The sequence below is a fragment of the Anser anser genome (genome assembly GCF_964211835.1).
Source record: "Anser anser genome assembly, chromosome: 3".
Classification (NCBI taxonomy): Eukaryota; Metazoa; Chordata; class Aves; order Anseriformes; family Anatidae; genus Anser; species Anser anser.
In genome coordinates this window covers 106,619,888-106,640,580 of record NC_139722.1, presented here as the reverse complement: position 1 = coordinate 106,640,580, position 20,693 = coordinate 106,619,888, and the positions used below count along the sequence as shown (strand labels likewise).

Sequence of the window (20,693 nt, the reverse complement as noted above, 5' to 3'; positions counted from 1 at the left end):
TTAATGGAACTCTTTTTTTTGAGTGTTTTTCATAGTGGTGTTGCTTGTAGGTAAGGATAGAGAAGTTAACCCACTCTGACTGTAGAAGCAATTCCCTCTCCTTTCTGCTTCTATGCCCAATTCCCTTTTCAAAGTGTTGAAACTCCACATCTGAAAACCAAGCCACCATCCTGCTCTGCCTATTGCACAAAGTAAGTGGTAGGTGTTTTTGTATGTCAGAGGGGGGAAAAGGCCATTAAAGACAAATAGGCTCATATATTTCATTGACTCTCAAAGGCATCTGGGATCTAGGTACCTTTCTGGCATTTGCATTTGAGACAACATCAGTTGATTCATAATTGGGGTGTTACCTCTTTATTGTGTTTAAATCGGTGTGTATTCAGGTTGTGTGAGAGTGATTTACTTGCACCTTTCAGCTGACTCAAAAATACCATAAGCTGGGTCTTCTGGTATTGACACCCACCCGGTAATTAATTGTGCAACTAAAGAAGGCACTACAAAGCAATTTTAATTGATCTTGTAACACTAAATCATCTGCTTTGTGCAGAACTTGAAGAAAGCAAGCACTTTTTTTCTTTTGAGATTATGCTTTCCCTTTAGTATTTCTCAGTCTGCAATCTTCAATCCTCTTTGCCTGCCTCAGGGAAGAAGCTGTTACACGGTTGATCATTTTGAAATAGCATATTTAGAGAAAAGCTTGCCTGACACTTCAGCCTTAACACAGCCAGATACTCCTTTGTATTTTTGTATGTCATATAAAGGAATGTCAGAGATGCATGTTGTGCTTTCAGAACCCAAGATGTTATGCCAGGACTATCACTTTCTAGTACAGTGCAGAAGCACTCTTGTTCCTAGAAATAATAGTGTTTTTGTACAATATAACATTAGAAACAAGACAGAAAAAAACTTTTATAATGAAAGAAAAGAAATGAAGAGAATGGCTGGAAGTACAGTTGACTACAACTGTACAAGAAGGGAGAGAAAGTCCACTTTTGGAGAGTGTTGGATTTATAAGTGCCATGTGGCTAATAATTCCCTTTCTACTATTGCTGCAAGGCAGTGGTAGTCCTTAAATTAAACAAATTGGTTTTGCCCATCAGGACATATCCTGTAAGAATTCTTGGGTTGGGACACAACTCAGAAAAGGAGAAAAGTTTATGGAGTGACCTGTCAGCAATGTCAGTACTGCCAGATAATGTTACTTCTGTTACTTATTCAGAAAATAAGTATCTAGAACAACATCTTCAATTTTTATTTTACATTTCTTTATTTTAGCATTAGCAAAGATCTTATTCTTAAGAAATGTAGATACGTGTGATAAAAAAAAACAACAGTTATTACAGAAGAATTTGGCAGCATTTCTTTCACCAACAGTTGTGTGTGACTCATGGTGTTCTCTACTTTTTTTTTTTTTTTTTTTCATAACTGTGATTCCAATAATGACTACATTGACAACCTGGGTTCATTTATTAACTAGCAAATCGCTTCTGTGTTAATTTCACATATTCCTCAATGCAAAAATCATCTCTAAATCAGAAAAGAGAGGTGTAAATAGGATAGCTCCTGTAGGTATCAGTGAGGTTCAGCATCACCTGTAAAAACAGATAGATTAGATAGACAGATAGATAGATAGATAAGGCCCACTGAACTCTTCTCAGTCAGAGCTTACGATGTAACAGACCAGCACTATTATTATCATGGTTTGTATATGCAGCTCTGAGGGTTTTGCCTTCCAGGTGATTCCTCTGGCACACAATATACAAACCAGTGAGAAACACTGTAGCATAGGGTTTATTTTTGTCCTTAGAAAAAATGAAGAGAGGAAATGATCTTCCTTATCTAAATGAAAGGGGATAGCTCTAGGTAATAACTCCTAGTATAAATAAGAAGAGTTGTGGGATTAAAGAGTATCTATCTGCTCTCAAATAAAGTTTGAAGATACTCCAGCAAATTTGAAGCTTCTCCAGAGGTCAGAAGGAATTTCTGGTGCATTCCACTCCCTCACACTTTTCTTCACTATCTTTGTTTATGTCAGTTAATGTATTTTATATAAATTGGCTATTTTCCAGCCATGAAAAATGAAAGTCAGGAAAGCTGTGGGGGGGGGAAAAAAAAAAAAAAAAAAAAAAAGAGGCCTTTTTCAGGAATACAATTAAAAATCAAAATAAAGTTCTGAAGAAAATATGCACAAAAGTTAATACTTAAATTGTAGTTCCAAAAACTATGGTTAGCACTGTAGTAATAAATATTCAAGTATATTCCTCTCTATATGCACTGGTCATCTATTGAAAAAGAAAAGAAAAGAAATAGAATTGCATTTTCTGTTTTGCTCAACTCATGAAATGGTCACCTATTTTCAGTAATAGTAGCATTGGAATAGTATTGGTTTTAGGCTGCAAATAGCTTTAGTAGTGTGGAGTAATGATCTCACACTACTGGTTTAATGAACTGTGGTATCTTGCTTTATAGATTAATTTACATGCAATTCATGAAGGTGCATAGATATACAACTAGAGATTAATCCTGAAAGCTTTCAAAGTATGACATCTCCAGAAGTAAAGCTTTACTACACAAGAAATGAACAAGAGGGGAAAACCTGAGAATTTGTATCATACTGTGTTGATTCCTCTGAACTCTTTTAGTGAAAGCAGGGATGAACTTTATCTTTTCTATTATCTTATTCTTCTGTTAACGCATGTTTAATAGACAAACATTTTCACTTATGTTTTTTTGCCATTCTGTCTCACCTGAATTTCTAACGTGTTGAGTTTTGTAGGAAGTGAATTCTTCAATGTGAAGATCACAAATTCTTAGTGTTAAATTATTTACTGAAATAAAAGTATCTACACAAAATATTTATTTTGTGATGGCTGATAGGAAAAATTGCCAAGCAAAATATATATATATATATTTTTAAAACAACTGTTGAGTTATATTTCCAGAGCCTACCCCTTAATAAAGTTTTAAGAAAGTTTTTTTTATACTATCAGTAGCAAACTCAAACCACACTTAATATTAAATCTAGGAAAGTTTCAGCCTGTAGCCATAAGAGATACTTGTATATACTGTTAGAGGTTGAAATCAAATAGTCAATATGGCTGCTTCCCATATACTACATATTAGTGTACTACATTAGCTAGCATGAAGGCAGAATTCAAGTTATTTTTGAACATCGATAAAGTTAAAGTATTGCCCAGAAAAGGTCTGGTTTTGTGGAAACTTTATCTTCAATACTACATAATGATCAGTTCTAAGTATCAGGAGTCTTAAGGAACTGTAAGAAGTCTGAAGTTGTGGCAGTCTGGTGAAGTTCCCGTTGACTGGAAGAGGGGAAACATAACCCCCATTTCTCAAAAGGGAAAAAAGGAAGACCTGGGGAACTACAGGCCAGTCAGTCTCACATCTGTGCCTGGCAAGGTCACAGAGCAGGTACTCCTGTAAACTGCGCCAAGGCACATGGAAAACAGGAAGGTACTGGTAACAGCCAACATAGTTTCACTAAGGGCAGCTCATGCCTGACAAATCTGGTGGCCTTCTATGATGCAGTTACAGTATTGGTGGAGAAGGGAAGAGCAACTGATGGCATTTACCTGGGTTTGTGCAAAACATTTGACACCATCCTACATGGTATCTTTGTCTCTAAATTGGAGATACATGGATATGATGGATGGAAAGAGCTGTGGTCAGCAGCTCAGTGTCCAAGTGGAGACCAGTGACAAGTGGCATTCCTCAGGAGTCAGTATTGGGACCGCAGCTGTTTAACGTCTTTGTCAGCAACATGGACAGTGGGATTGAGTGCACCCTCAGCATGTTTGCGGATGACACCAAGCTGTGTGGTGTCACAGAGCTTGCAGTAGTCGAGGCCGGCCGCCTCGGAGCCGGCACAGCCACACCCGCTGGCTCTCACAAGAGAGGCTGACGGGAGCGGGCACTGCCAGGGCAACGGCGGCTGCGTCCCCATCCTCTGCCTAGAAAAAACCCCCAGGTGGGCGGTGTGGCCAGGCACGGGGAGGGGCGCCCAGCACGTTACAACTGCCTGCAGCGTGCTGCGGTGGTGGCTGTGGGAGCTTGTGTGGTGGGGAACAGGGTTCTGTTCCTCCTCCCTTTCGAGTCCACCCTATCTGCTGGCAGTCTGTGTGACTGCAGTTTTTGCCGTGGTCTCCCCCAGGCAGAGAACTTGCCCAAAAAGACAGTGGCAACCCAAAGGGAGGGGCTGTCCAGAGCCGTGGCTGTGCAGGTCTCTGGCTGAAGGGAGTGCCAAAGCCTGCTGCTGCCGGGGGGTGGGGCAGGTATTGCACCTGTGTGAGGTGCGAGCATGTGGGTGTGAGGTGCGAGCATGTGGAAGGTCTGCTCAGCAGGGTGGCAGGGCTGAAAGAGGATGTTGAGAGACTGAGGGCCGTCAGGGACTGTGAACGGGAGATCGACTGGTGGTGTAGCTCCCTGGTGTGCCAGAGGGAAAGGCACCAGGAAGATACCCCACAGTTGGTGGTGGACCCCCTGCCCTGTCCCTGTTGGGTGGGGGGGCAACCTGAGGGATGGGGAAGGTTGGGAGAGGGTCCCTGCTCAGCATCGTGTGCAAACCCCCCTTCTGCTTCCCTCACGTCCCCAGGTCCCCCTAAGCAACAGGTTTGTAACGTTGGACATTGAAGGGGAGGTCAGTGGGGAGACACGGGAAGGTTCCCCAAAGAGGTTACCAAGGATGAGGCAGTTGACTCCACATGTTCAGACTGCCTCTGCCAGGAAAGAAAGAAACGTGGTTGTGGTAGGCAATTCCCTTCTCAGAGGAACGGAGGGCCCCATTTGCAGACCATACCCCAGCTGTAGGAGAGTGTGCTGCCTATCTGGGGCCTGGGTCAGGGACATAACTAGAAAACTCCCAGAGCTGGTTCACCCCACTGCTTGCTACCCATAACTCATAGTTCAGGCGGGCAGTGATGAAGTCTCTCAGAGAAGCCTGCAAACTGTGAAGAGAGATTTCAGGGGTTTAGGGTGAATAGTTCAAGGAGCAGGAGCACAAGTCGTGTTTTGTTCTGTTCCTTCTGGGAAGGTGAAGGACACAGAGCAGGCTAGGAAAACACAGGTAATGAATAATTGGCTGAGAGGCTGGTGTCGAGACAGGAACTTTGGGTTTTTTGACCACGGGGCAGTTTACTTGACCCCTGGCCTTTTGTTGATGGATGGAACTCACCTGTCTCAAAGGGGAAACAAATCCTAGTGCAGGAGCTAGCAGGACTCGTCAAGAGAGCTTTAAACTAGCTCTGATGGGGGAAGGGGGTGAAACAGGGCTCATCAGAGAAGTGCCCGGGGGAACAATGCTGAAGCTGGGGGTGAGGCAGGTGTCTCATCTGAAGTGCTTCTACACCCATGCATGCAGCATGGGCAACAAACAGGAGGAGCTGGAAGCGATTGTGCGACAGGCTAACTACGAACTAGTTGCAATAACTGAAACATGGTGGGATCACTCCCAAGACTGGAGTACTGTGATGGACAGCTACAAGCTCTTCAGAAGGGATAGGCAAGGAAGGAAGGGTGGTGATGTGGCTCTTTAATATAAAGGATGTTTTGGTGTTGAAGAGCTTGTGGTTGGGAACTATAAAGTTGAGTGTGTATGGATAAGGATCAGGGGGAAGGCCAATAGGGGTGACATCTTGGTGGGGGTCTGTTATGGACCACCTAATCAAGACAAAGAGATGGATGAGGCATTCTATGAGCAGCTTGCAAAAGTTACGCGATCACCAGCACTCATTCTCATGGGGGATTTCAATTTCCCTGATATATGCTGGAAGTATAATACTGTGCAGAGAAAGCAGTCCAGGAGGTTTCTAGAGCGTGTGTAAAATAGTTTCCTGACACAGCTGGTTCAAGAACCTACCAGGGTAGGGTGCCCCGCTAGGCCTGCTCTTCACTAACAGAGAAGGACTGAAGGGAGATGTGAAAGCTGGGGACTGTCTTGGGCAGAGTGACCATGAAATTGCGGAGTTTTCTGTCCTTGGTGATGTCAGAAGGATAACTAGCAAAACTGCTGTCTTGAACTTCCGGAGGGCGGACTTTGACCTGTTCAGGGTCCCTTGGGAGTCACTCCTGAAGGGCAAAGGGGTCCAGGAAGCCTCGATGCTCCTCAAGAAGGGAATTTTAAAGGCACAGGAGCAGGCTGTTCCTGAATCCCATAAAGCGAGCCGGAGGGGAAGAAGACCGGCATGGATGAACCGGGAACTTTTATTGAGACTCGGGGAGAAAAAGAAAGTATACATCCACTGGAAGAAGGGACAGGCTACTTGGGGCGACTACAAGGAATTTGCTAAGGTATGCAGAGAGGAAGTTAGGAAGGCAAAAGCCCATCTTGAACTCAGATTGGCCACTGCAGTAAAAGAGAACAAGAAATTATTTTACAAATATATTAACAGCAAGAGAAGAATCAAGGAAAATTTCCATCCTTTACTTGATGCAGCAGGAAATGTGAATGCCTTTTCCCTCAGACAACTAATGACAAGACTTGAGGAAATGGCCACAAGTTGCGCCTGGGGAGATTTAGATTAGATAGCAGGAAAAATTTTTCTCTCAAAGAGCGGTCAGGCACTGGAACAGCCTGCCCAGGGTGGTGGTGGAGTCACCGTCCCTAGCGGTGTTCAAGAAATGCCTGGACAAGGTGCTATGAGATATGATTTAGTAGCTTAGTGGGTAGTATTGGTGATAGGAGGACGGTTGGACTAGATGATCTTGTAGGTCCTTTCCAACCTTGTGTTTTTATGATTCTGTAAAGTTCAAAAAGGACAAGTGCAAGGTTCCTGCACCTGGATCAGTGCAATCCCAAACACAAATACAGGGTGTGTGGAGAATGGATTGAGAGCAGCCCTAAGGAGGAGGACCTGGGGATGTTAGTTGATGAGAAGACAATATGAGCCTGCTAAGTGTGTTGCAGCCCAAAAAGCCAATCATATTCTAGGCTGCATCAAAAAAAGCATGACCAGCAGGTCGAGGAAGGTGATTCTCCCCCTCTATTCTGGTCTCATGGGACACCACCTAGAGTGCTGTGTTCAGCTCTGGGGCCCCCAGCACAAGAAGGACATAGATGTGTTAGAACAAGTCCAGAGGAGGGCCACAAGGATGATCGGAGGCCTCGAGAACCTCTCCTTTGAAGACAGGATGAGAAAGTGGGGGTGGTTGTGTCTGGAGAAGAGGCCTTATACCCTTATATTGACCTCCCAGTATCTAAAGAGGTCCTACAAGAAGGCTGGAGAGGGACCCTTTATCAAAGCATGTATTATTAGGACATGGGGCAATGGCTTTAAACCAAAAGAAGGTAGATGTAGAATAGATATAAGGAAGAAATTCTTTACTAGGAGGGTGGTGAGGCACTGGTACATGTTGCCCAGAGAATTCTTGGATAGCCCATCCCTGGAAGTGTTCAAGGCCAGGTTGGATGTGGCTTTGAGCAACCTGATCTATTGGGAGTTGTCCCTGCCCATGGCAGGGGTGTTGGAACTAAATGGTCATTACAGTCCCTTCCAATCCAAACCATTCTATGACTGTCATTCTATGATTCTATAATAATGTGTCATGGTGTGCATATGATACCTAGTTGATAATATTCCGCTGTTATATTTTCAAGAATGAATATTCTGAGTTCATCTTCATGTGCTGCCACAGTGGCAGAACTTTTTCTTCTCATTCATCAAAAGTGACAATTGCTATATTACTGTATATATCAATCTCAATATGCTGGAGGGAAGTATCTTAGGAATGAGCAGGGGATCAGTTTGAAAGTTTGCAGTTTTAAAGGTTTAATTGATCAAAGAATAAAAATGTTTGTTTGGACAGTATACGTGTTGAGAGCTTTAAAAAAAGATTGCACATTCTTCGAGTAGAAGAAATCTGACCCTTTCAGCATAGGTGTGAATTTCTTTGTATTGTTCTCTGGAGTTCCCTTCTTTTTAGTCTATTGCAATCAGTTGAGATGAATTATCTCCATATGCAGAGCTCACAATGACTGAAAAAAACAGAACTTCAGGAAACCTGTGAGGGTTTACTTTCTAAATGTTCCACCTGAGGAAAAGATAAAAAAACCTCTATGATGGGGCAAGAAATTTTACGTTGTTTCCAGTACAGATGGTTGAAAAATACTGAAGTTTTTTACTGTGAATGAATTATGTCCCATTTGTGGGAACATATGGATCACCATATATTAATCTTTTATGCCTAATACCATGTTTCTGAGATTTATGCTATACCTTAAAGCTCTAGAGGAAAGCAATATCTTATTTTTGATATAATCTATGTGAAAGGGGAAAGCTTAAGGTTTCTTAGTATATTATACCATAACGATTGCTGAGATTTTTTGTTGGATGTGTTATGAGATTAATAATATGCATATTCCTAAGCTTTTTGGCTCCACTAATTCAAATACAGTTGAGTTGTAGGGCTGGTATGCAGTGACTAAATTTTTTTCACAGTCTGATTGCATTTGTATGATTCAGGCCAGTTCCTTGCATGCAACGTGTAAGCCGTTACAAACAGCCCTGAAGAGTGCTCCCTTGCAAACAAACGAGTATGCCAGGAGAACCAGGAAAAGGTGTGACTGCAGTTTATACTGATAAGAGGGAGATTAAAATTAGCTACATGGGGTAATGACGATAGCTAGGACATTCTACATCCTGTAGCTATAACACCTGCCTACCAATCTTGGTAAACATGTTGGAAATGAACAATATTGAAAATGAATAATTTTACATTTGAGGTGACTCAGAAATACTCTTTGGTACATCCTGTAGCCTAGGCTCCAAAATCATCCAGACTGGGGTGCTTGCTGGAAAGCACAATGTGGACAATAACGTATATTCAGATAGCCTATTGAAAAATTATGCAAATCATAATTGGTGAGAATTTAATACATAGATAGAGTAAGAGTTTTGTCCCTAGTTGATGCTTGAGAGTTGGATGCTCCCATAAGAACCTTCCTTCAACAGATTCAATGCTTCTCAGAAGCTCATATTGTCCTTTTCTTGTCTATCTAACGGGGCTTGCCTATAGGTGTGCTCAGAGCACTCCCACCAATCTTGCAGAGAGCTGCTTTTTCTGATTTAGGAGATAAGAGAATGGGACAGTAAATTCATGCAAGACGTTGGAGACCATAGTTATGTGGACCTGAAAAGTAGACGATCAGTGTTCTGCCCACCAGAGATGCAAAATGTGTTGAAGAAAGGCACAGCATAAATTGTTTCAAAACAAAAAATGTCCCCTCCTCTGTGTTTAAAAGTTATAGTTATGTCCATTCAAAGTAAGTACCAGAACTATGAATTACTCAAAGGAAGGAAAGCATCAGCTTGCAGCCCTAAGTTGCCTGAGGTTCAACAAAGAGTGGTTTATATGTTAGCCATCAGAAGTATTTTTGGCAATTAAATTCTCAGTGGGCAGACTGCCATTTTAAAGGCATCTAACCACCTCTGATCCCATATGACTAATACAGGGTACAAATTTAGGAGGGGAGGATCAGTCATTTTGCTGCTTAAGAGTGGTATTCCTAAGATTCTCCTCAGATGTATCTCTAAACCTGCTTTTGTTGGCCTGATTTTAAATGGATAGTTATGGATATATGTGCCTTAAGTCAATCTCAGTGTTCCACTTATTGCCTTAAGAATACTTAGAGTGTTCTGGATCCATAATCAGGATGATCTGGGGTCAGGTTTTCTGAATATGCATTCAACATGTGTCCGTGCTAAACACATTTCTAGAAGGAGATTCTGTGACTAAATCCTCAGCTGTGAAACAGATCAGTGTTTCCTGTATATGAGAGTTGGCACATAGATAACATGTCTTACAACATCTTACTTACAAGTCATACAAATATCAAGTATACAGGTAGCTTTCACAGTACCTAGAAAACCGCTGAATTAAATTATCTTGAAGCAAAGTAGGTAGCAACTAGTACAACTTCTGAAAGTTTATAGAGATCTCAGAAAAATTTTGAAGGGTATTGTTTTTTGAAGATCATGCAGGTCAAAGATTCTACAGCATTTTTTTTTTTTTTTCCTGTGGCTAATACTTATTTCTGCTTAACAGGTGATTTGTATATTGGAGGAGTGGCCAAAGAAATGTACAAGTCCTTGCCAAAGCTGGTGCATGCAAAAGAGGGATTTCAAGGCTGTCTTGCATCAGTTGACTTGAATGGACGGCTTCCTGATCTAATCTCAGATGCTCTCTTCTGCAACGGGCAAATAGAAAGAGGGTGTGAAGGTACTGAATATGCTGCTATCTTTTTGTATCATTGTGCAAGTATTGTGCTAACCCTCCTGAGTTTTGTTTATATGTACACTATGCACATGGAAAGTCTTATATCTTACCTGCTTGTAATTTACCCTGTTCTACCCTTTCTTATATAAAGACCACGTTTCTGTTAGTATTACAGAGACAAATCTGTACCTGTCCTACAGCACAGATTGATCTGAGAACAAGTAACTTCTTAAATGTTAAATGTAGGTTCCATCCCTCTCCAGTGGCTAGATATTTTGCATGTATTTTATTTACTTACAATGTATTTTAATCAATGATAGAAATAATAACATTTAGCTTCAATGGAGTCCTTTATAAAGACACTTGCAAAGCTGTCCTTTTGTGTTTATTAATTCAAGGCTAATATATGATACTCTTGAAGATCAATCTACCTTCTCTATTTATGCTTAACCCTGAGATTTGCATTGTCATGAATCTTCCTATCTGAAGTCAGTAACAGTCAGATATGTTTTATCTCACATTTTGACACAACTGAACTATTGTGGAACGTAAGTCAGGACAGAATTAGAAGAGGTGTATTTGTAAATTAGGGGTATCAATCTATCAATCAATCAACTTTTCATCTTGTCTTTTAATCCCACATTATTTTACTTTGCTTTATGAAATAATTTAAATCAAACCTCTGTTCCCACATATGTATTTTGTTCACATAATTCTGAATTTTGTGGGTCTGTTCCTTTTTTATGTTTCCCCCTCTCTCAGGTGCCACTCTTCTCTGGACAGAAAATGTTTAAATGACATAGTAGAATTTCAATTTAGAATCTTGATGTTTTTTATGTCAAGTTGATTAAGTTTGTAAGCAGACATTTTAGACTATCCAAACAGAGCTGGGGGAGATTTCCTCAAGCTTTACCAGACAAAGCTTTCTGGCAGATAAAATTTATCTTTTCTTCTACTGTCCCTACAGTTAGTATGTAAAGGTGGAACTTGCTCATTCTTTGCTTGTTACCTTTAGTTACCAGTATAAATTCTGTTGATAGAACATAGATATATGCAAATTTCATAAGTTATTTTTCTGTATCTTTAGTGTCTGTATTTTTATCAGGAATTGAAAAATATGTATAAATTAGTTTGCACTGAGTTTGGAAAATTAGATTATACTTTCTGAATGATGTGAGTAAGTTCCATGCCCATACCATCCCTTTAAAGAGTCAAAGTACACTTTAATTCCGTTATGCATTTCATAGCTTCTTTTGAAATAATGTGATTTTCTAAATGAATTTTATGTAGTTCAAAGAAATACTGCCATAGGCCTAGAATGCAAGCTCACCTTTTAAACCAGTGGCACAACTCAGCTATCAGTGAATTTAATAAAGCTACCAAGCATTTAATAAAGTCAGTACAAATATTGTTCTCTTTGGTGAAGAGTCAGCTTTTTCTGACACCAAAATTACCTGATACAAGCAGAATGGTTAAACCAGATGTGCCAACTGCCTCTCAGAGATCTGCCCTGTCAAAAGTTTTTGTTTTGGCCACAGAAAGAAATCTTCAATAGCATTGAGTGAAATATCCCCTTTCAACCTTTCTGTTTAAATCTTTCAAGTTAACTTGCAACCCTTCCACCTTACTCGTTTACTTCATGTCTTCCCCTGTCTGACCCATGTGTTGGTCTCTTGTCTGAAGACCGTGGATCAGATATATAAAAAATATTCTGACACCTAAAATACTATTAAAGTCACTTGCAAATTTAGCTGTCTCCTAGAAATCCGTTATATGCCTCAAGAGTTCTGTTGCTGTGTACATACAAGACTATCTCCATCCTTAGAGCTGAGCAGTTTTGCATCTCACGCAGCAACGGGATGTGTAGTCTGTAAGTCCTGAGTTGTTGAGTCCAAAGATCTCAGGAGACATATTAGCAGAAGTAAAGTCAAAACAAAAAGCATTAGTTGCCATCACTCTCATATGTCATATGTCACAGAATCATAAAATCATAGAATGGCTTGGATTGGAAGGGACCTTAAAAATCATCTAACTCTAACCCCCATCCCATAGACAGGGTGCACTTTGTTAATACTTCAGACTGAGAAGTGAGACACTTAGATTTGATGTTCGTCAGACTCGTAAGAGATAGAATTCCACACCTCTCCACTGTAAAAAAAAAAAAGAGCTAAAAGGTCTTTATCTCTTTTCTGTCAAGCTTGATGCCATGATGTACTACTAATTAATTTTATCTATCAGGGCATTGTTCTTAAAAGACATATTTGTCAATAACTTTACTAATATAAATGCATGTTAAAAATTCTTTCTTTGGGATATTTTTTGCAGGCCCACACACAGGGTTGTGGTGGCAAGTTGTAAGGCTTACATTTCAAAATTTCAACCACAGACAGATAGATATCTGTTTTCTGTCACTGAGTGTTGAATGTAATTTAAATGTGGCTGGATTCACCTTGTTGACACATTTTCAGTGGATAGAATAGATAGAAACCAACAACTAGAATTATAAATATGCTAACTAGTTCTTTGAATTGTTAACAGTAAACCCCAGAGCAAGGCTGTGTCAGCCTTGTTTTCCTGTAGTCAGATCCATTGTACTTTACACTGTAAGTAAAGCAGAATTATAGAAAATACTGAATTATAAAATAACAGTTTTAATATATTGGGGAAATAATGCACTGATTGCATGTGTATGCATATATAATATGTCTTAAATGAACGTTTAAAAGGTTCATAGTAGTTCTTAACATATATGAAGATTCTTGATAGTGAGATGTGGAACTTATTTTTGTGATATATAGAAAAAGATTGTACATGCTACCTAAAACAATGCTTTTTTTGCGTGTGTAATATGTATAGCTTGTAAGCCCTCATATTAGACAAATGTAAATGAGAGACCAAATTCAGTCAATTAAAAAGTCTGCGGTGAAGACTGAATAAATTAGAATATTTAAATAGAATGTGAATCAAAAGGTGAGTGCTTGAGAAGAGTGTATTAAAATATTTACTAAATAGTTTAGTTCTGTAACATATATATGAATATATAAACTCATTATGATAAATATTATAGTACCTTAAACATTAAAATGTCCTTTTCCATTCTTTCTTTTTTTTAAGGCTTCCTGTAATTAAAAAAAAAAAAAAACTTACATGAAAACCAGTCATGATGGCAATTTTTGAGTAATGACCACTTTAAGTAAACCAAAAATGCTAAGAAAACCATTTTTAAAAAGCAGGATACCCTGCTTTTTACCAAGATCCTATCTGTATTTTTTCCATATATACGTATTTTAACATGTACTTTTAATGTGTCTACAGGGTCCAGATTTATACTTTTAAGTCCTTGTGACTTTTGCTCTACTTTTGCAGTGATGAGGAAACTTAACATTGCATAACTAAAGTGTAAATAAATGCATGAATATATAACATTTAAACACCTACAGATATTTTCACTTCATCTTTGTAAAGTTTCTGAGTAGCAGAATCTGGTGAGAAAAAAATGTAAGTGTCTTGTCAGCTATGGGATTCTGTCATTATAATCCCCAGCTCAGGAAAGGGTGATGTAATGCCCAAATGTTTAAACTTCTGGGCTCAAAACTCCTAAGAAAGGGAAGTCATCATCTTATGACTGCATACTGCAGTCAATGTGTTATGGATACTGTTATTGCTATTTGAATAGGAGAAAAATATAACAAAGTAGTTAATAGTTTTGCCTGAAAAGTAGCACAGCATATGCTGTTCTCTGTTCTTAATCACAGTGGTGACTGTTCAAGTCCTGGTTCAGTGGTGTGCTCAAGCAGGGCCTCGCTTAAAGCAAGTGGCCATTAAACTGACTTTAGCCACAGAGATTTGGATTTTTCTGAAATAATGTCAAATCAAATGAAAATCCCACACTGAGATCTTTGAAGAAGCTGTAACATGAAAGAAGGGTTAAGTGGATATCTCTCTCCAGAATAATTTAGGAGATTTTTATGATTTTTGGGACAGTTTTGCCTCATCATCTGTAACTGGAAGTAGGAGTTTCAAATGGATATAGATTTATCTTCCCCAAAACAATGTAGGAGTATTTTATAATCCCAGAAGCAAATTTTTCATTGCAATGTCAAGAGACAGTGTGAAATGTCTGTGCACCTACAGAAATCAGTAGTTCATGATCTATATTTCAGTTTTCATTCACCATTCATGAAGAAAGGGTTAGAAAAAGAAAGACCAGAGAGGATGACAGTGCTAATTATACTTGAATTCAGTGTATCTGAACATGACAAATGGCTAGTCAGGATTCAGCCATGCATTTATTCTGCTAATGCATTCATATCTATCCAAGGAGGGGGAAAAAAAAAAAAAAAAACACTTTTAATTTTCCTTCATTACATGTCATCAGCTCAATTAACCATTATATTTGTAGTAAAATACTGGCAAATTACTGCTTTCTTATTTTGGCTTGCCTGAAGATTTATGGCTATTAGCATTAATTTGTTTGCATTATATGGCATTTCTTTCTCTCTTTAACAGCAGCATGCACTTTATTCTGAATGTTTTTTCTGTGTTTGCTGCCATTTCAATATTGCTTACTAACATTTAATATATTTTGCTTTTTTATTTTGCTGACAAAGTTGCATTGATGAAAGCTGATTTGCAAGGTAGATAGCCCTGTGTGTATTCAACAAGACTGAAACCCCCAATGCACAGTTGGATTACTGCAATAAATGCTCTGTACATTTCAGAACTAAAGTGTGTTATTTTATTTCAGATTTTGTCTTTCACACCTCTAAAACAATGTGCTACATGAACCTTCATTTTCCAGCATAGTTTGCATAAAGGCTTTCAGTCTTGAATATGTTTTGTATAGTGACTGCTTTAGTGCTTTGATCATACTTTTTAAAAATTTCTTTATATTTCAGTAGTCTAGTTATGATTCTCTAGAAATAGAGTAGTTTGTTTTTCATGTGTATATCACATTTCGGCATGCCAGTTCATTAGTAATCTGATTTTCTTCATTTCCCTTTAAAAAAGGAATCTGCATGGGATCCCTGAAGCATGTGAATCAGTACTTGCCAACATTCATGCCAAAGAATGCCAAACTTCTCTTTATTTCAGACCTAAATAATTTTAAACAATATCTGGGATTGAAAGCACTGTATAACATAGCTTCATTTTATTAATTTCTTATTTTGTTTTGTTTTGGGTTTACCTTATGTTTGAATCTTTAGTTTCACCTCCCAGAACTTTGCTTTCTCTGGCATCTGACTTTGCTGGTTGAAATGTATTTACAGGAAAAATAATACTGAAGTTTTTAGAAAACATTTAGCCAGTTAATGGTCTGAGATGAGAATGACAAATAACTCACAATAAAGCTAACATCCCCACTGTACCTGGAATATAGCTGCTTCAGTTCTTGCATTTTTATGTGTTTATGACATATAAGTCATAGAACTAAAGCAAAAATGTCCTTTTAATATTACATGCTGCTAAAAAAAAAAAAAAAAAAAAAAACACAAAACAGCAAGTTTATGTGTGTTTTCCTTGGTAACTCTTTGCTCATTTGATTTGAGATGTTGGCAACTAGTTAATGTGATCCAGTGAGAATTACATTTATTTGGAAGGCAAAGTGCAAGTCCTTTTTTGTATGTTCTCATCAGGCCCAAGCACAACATGCCAAGAGGATTCATGTGCAAACCAAGGAGTGTGCTTGCAGCAGTGGGATGGATTCAGCTGTGATTGTAGCATGACCTCCTTTAGCGGACCATTATGCAATGACCGTAAGTACACTAAAATGTGCTGATCTGAAAGCTCTAGAGCTCCAAGGCAATATTTGAAGCAAGCGTCTTTAGCTTTATATTATCTTAATATACGATATTTAAATGGACTGGCAAACCTTGTGAAAATCTGTAAGGCTTCTGTGAAGAACATAGCTAAAATATACAGTTTAAATTTTGGACAATGTGCTGTATGGAACATTGACAGAATTTGGTTTTATTATACTTGATTGTATGTCTAATATACTGACGATTACCTGTTTGAAATAAGGCCTTTCTTGCATAAACATTACAAATATATTTTCTTTTCTGACTGAAAAAAAACACCAAACCTTTTACATTTTATTATCTTAAGCTATATTGCAATTTTCTTGCATTATATCATGAGGGCTATAATTACTGTGAAACAGTTGACAAGGCTTATTATCTCCCTTTGTTGATTTCTTTAGGTGACACACTAAGCATTCCAATAATAAAAGCATGCCGAGTATTTTAGTTCTTTTAAATTTCATCTCAATAAAACTACATAATGTACACCAACCATCTGGTCTTTCAGGAAAAGCTTAAATGTGTCATAAATAAGGTCCTGATTCACCAATGTCATAATCTAGTTTTATTCCAATCCAGTTTTATTGATCAAAATAGAATTATGCAGAACTGAAAGTGAAGCAGTAATGCAAGAGCCATGATGGTCCACGGTAACTAGTTAAAGAAAAGTAATGATTTTTCTTTTTAACTCAAGACATTTGAAATATCCTCATGCTACGTGTTTTTGTATCCATATGAAAAGGGAATTTCTTTAAGTGTAGGCATTTTTATTTTCATTTGTATACATGTCTCTGAATAAATGCCTGATGGTAGGAAGTGTTTGTATGACTATCTATTCAAGCATTTTGGATTTTTGTGTCTTGTTCTGATTCTCCAGTCTCCAGCAAGGTGCATCTTTGTGATCAAACTCTTAAATAAGAAAGTAGCTAACGTCTCATGAGATTTTGGCTCAAATTATATCCAATCAAATGCTAAAAAATTAGTTACATGCAAAAGCTGAAAAAAAATGATTCTCATGCAAGTTCCACTTTTCTACTCTTGACCACATTTTAAAAACTATGGGAAAGTCTTATGTCAGTCTGTTTCTTTACAATTGTCATGGTAGAGATGAAATGTGATATGAAAAAGCTTTAGAAAATTTGAACAAAGCTTTGTGTTTATTGGGTTTGCACTTCCAATAATATAATTAGTTATACTTCTAAGCATGTATTTATAAAGATTCTAGCTCCCTATCTAACACAGTAGAAAAATTTTCTTTTTTTTTTTAATGTCATTATTTCTGTTCTTCTGTGACCTCTGATTTCTTCCAAAAGTATCTAAAAGCTATGAATAAGAAATTCTATATTTCACATCTAGCAACGCAAAAACTCTGTTTATAATTTTGTCTTAATAGTAACTGATGTCTGAACCCGGAATATTCTGTGAATTATTTTTTCAAGAAATTTAAGAACTTACGTAAGAAAAATATTCACCTGTCAGTGAAGGCTCATTCATACAGTAATGTGGATGACACTGTACACTATCAGATAACTTTCAGTATACTATTTTTGATGCTGGTAGAGGAGTATCTTTAGTACATGGCTGCAAAAAATGCTTACTTTTTCTCCCAGATAAGTAATTTTGTAATGTTCTTTCACAAACATGAAATATAAATTTATCCTAGATATGGATGCTTTGTGATCGAATGCAGAGTCTGGTAACTATAATTCATCTATTTTCTGCTTTATCTTGGCTCCTTAGATTAGTTTACATTCCAAAAGTCTACCAAGCAAATGTAACGAGAGATATTTTTTTTTTGTCACAATACGTATATCTATATATATACATACTATTATATATATATATACATATATCTATACAGGGAGGAAAAGGAAGAAAAATTATGTTGTTGTAATCTCAGTGTCTCAAAGTCATCTGTATGTTCCTAGACTTTTCTCTGCTTTGTTTGGGAAGAGTACAATGGAAAGAGAAATGATGAAGTGTTACTACGGTTTTTAGTAACTTGCATAGGCTACAAAACACAGGCTAAAGTTTTGCAGCAGTGAAGTAAGCCCAATTCCTTTTGCATCAAGTGAGATGTTTTCAGTGACAGCTCTGGAATAGTACCTGCTTGCTGCTGAAAAACACAGCCCCTTGTGAGCAACCGAAGGATGTTCCTTAGCAGTGACACAATTCCGTCGCCAATCACACATGGAGCAACGTTAATTGACAGACACTGAAACCTAGCCCAGTATTGTTACAGCAATACAGTATTCTTACATAGACAGACTGCCTTTACATTTGAATGAACCAATTTATATTTTTAGTGTTATGTAAAACAGAGTATTAGTGACACATCAAAATTTCATAGCTGGTGATTTTGTTTTAACAAAAGCAAAAATTGACCATTTGAAAATAAGTATCACATGTCATGTAATTGGCTTATGGAGATTTGCATCCTCCTGTATTGAGTGTCCATGTCCAGATGTCGGCAGCAGGGGAGTTGCAGGGGACTCTATCAGAAAAGGTTGGGGCTGCCCCACACTAGACATGGCTGGTTCCAGCCACTTCCAACAGAGTCACCACCAGGCACAGCCCAGCACCTCAGCCACGCTGTGGCACCTCTGGGAAAACATAGTTAGAAAGGGCAAAAACACTGGACAGGAGGAAAGAATGAAAAGAGAAACAGCAGAGGCAACACCACCATCAGATAAGGGGGAATGAGTAAGCATTTGGGTGGGAGTTTGGTCTTTAGCCAGGGTTAACCCACCATGCTTCCCCGTTATTTTGTTCCACCAGTTCTTAGTGAATGTATTTGAGTAGAAACTTCAGAGTGATAGAATGGCTGAAGGAAAAGAGAACCTGTGAAGACAGTATAGTCTAGCCCTTCTGCACAGAGCCTGGTCACCTAGAGCAGGTTGTTCAGGACTGTGTCCATCTGGATTTTTAGTATCTCCAAGGATGCATCTTCACAACTTCTCTGGACAACCTGTGCCAGTGCTCAGGCACCCACACAGTAGAAAACTATTTCTTATATCTAGAATGAGATTTCATGTATTTTGGTTTGTGACCCTTGCCTCTTGTCCTGTCATTTTCACTGTCAAAGAGAACAGCCTGGCTCTGTCTTCTTTACTACCACCCATCAGGTATCTATAAATCACAGAATCATGGAATATCCTGAGTTGGAAGGGACCCACAAGGATCATCGAGTCCAACTCCTGGCTTCACACAGGGCTACGTAAAAATTAAACCATATGTCTGAGAGCACTTTCCAAACACTTCTTGAACTCTAGCAGACTTGGTGCCCTGGGGAACCTGTTTCAACCAACCTCTTGGTGAAGAATCTTTTCCTAATATCCAGTCTGAACCTCCCCTGACACAGCTTCATGCCATTCCTTCAGGTCCTATAGCTGTCACTAGAGAGAAGAGATCAGCACCTGCCCCTCCGCTCTCCTCATGTGGAAGCTATAGACCATGATGAGTTCTCCTCTCAGTCTCCTCTGATATCAACAAAGCAAGTGACCTCAGCTGTTCCTCATACATCTTCCCCTCCGAACCTTTCACAATCTTTTTTTTTTCCCTCCTTTGGACACTCTGTAATACTTTTATATCCTTATGTCATGGTGCCCAGAACTGCACACAGTACTCGAGGTGAGGCTGCACCAGCACAAAGCAGAGTGGGACAATCACTTCCCTCTACCAGCTAGCAATGCTTTGCTTGATGCACCCCAAGATATGGTTGGCCCTTTTGTCTGCCAGGGCACGCTGCTGGCTCATATTCAACTTGCTGTCAACCAGAACCACGACCCTTTCCATGGGGCTGCTTTCCAGCCTTTCATCCCCTGCTCTGTAGATATACTCATGATTGCCCTGCTCCAGGTGCAGAATTCGGTACTTGGCTCTTGTTAAATTTCACGTGGTTGGTGAAGGTCCAGCCCTCTATTTTGTAAGTATCCCTGTGCAAGGCCTCTCTACCCATGACGGAGTCAACAGCGCCTCTTAAATTAGTATCATCTGCAAAATTACTTAGTATTCATTCAAGGCCTGCATCCAGATCCTTTGTAAAAACATTGAAGAGAACTGGCCCTAAAATGGAGTCCTAGGGAACCCCACTAGTGACTGAACACAAGCCTGATATAACCCCATTTATTATAACTATTTGGGCTTTACCAATCAGCTGATTGATCACCCACTTATTATGTATTTGTCTAGCTGTATGCTGGACATTTTGTCCAAAAGGATACTGTGAGAAACAGTATTGAAAACTTTGCTGAGATCCGAAAAGATTACATCAGCTGGCTTCCCTTGGTCAGCTAGATGGGTAATCTCAACATGAAGGGAAATTAAGTTAGTTAAACAGGACTTTTCCTTCATGAACCCATGGTTCTCTGTGAATTATGACTGAACTGTCTTCCAAGTGTTTTTGCAATAACTCCCAGAATAATCTTTTCCATAAATTTGCCAGGCACTGAAGAGAGACTGATAGCCCTGTAATTACCAGAGTCTTCTTTCTTGCCCTTCTTGAAAACTGGGACAACATTTATGATCATACAGAAACCTGGGACCTCTTTGTATTCCCAAGACTGTTGAAAAATAATTAAGAGAGATCTTGCAATGACATCAGCCATCCCAGCACCCTGGGATGAATCCTCCATAGACCTATGTGCAATCAATCCACAGACCTGT

The 20,693-nt window shown here is 38.9% G+C and overlaps 1 protein-coding gene across 32 annotated transcripts in view; it reads left to right on the top strand.

The window, feature by feature from the left end:
* NRXN1 (neurexin 1) overlaps positions 1-20,693 on the top strand; it is a 725,995-nt gene that overhangs the window by 353,786 nt on the left and 351,516 nt on the right. For all 32 annotated transcript variants that reach the window (XM_083831654.1, XM_083831643.1, XM_083831651.1 and 29 more), the window contains 2 exons: positions 10,057-10,230; positions 15,864-15,983. In XM_083831654.1, the coding sequence (XP_083687780.1) occupies positions 10,057-10,230; positions 15,864-15,983 (294 nt within the window). The remainder of the gene's footprint in view (positions 1-10,056; positions 10,231-15,863; positions 15,984-20,693) is intronic.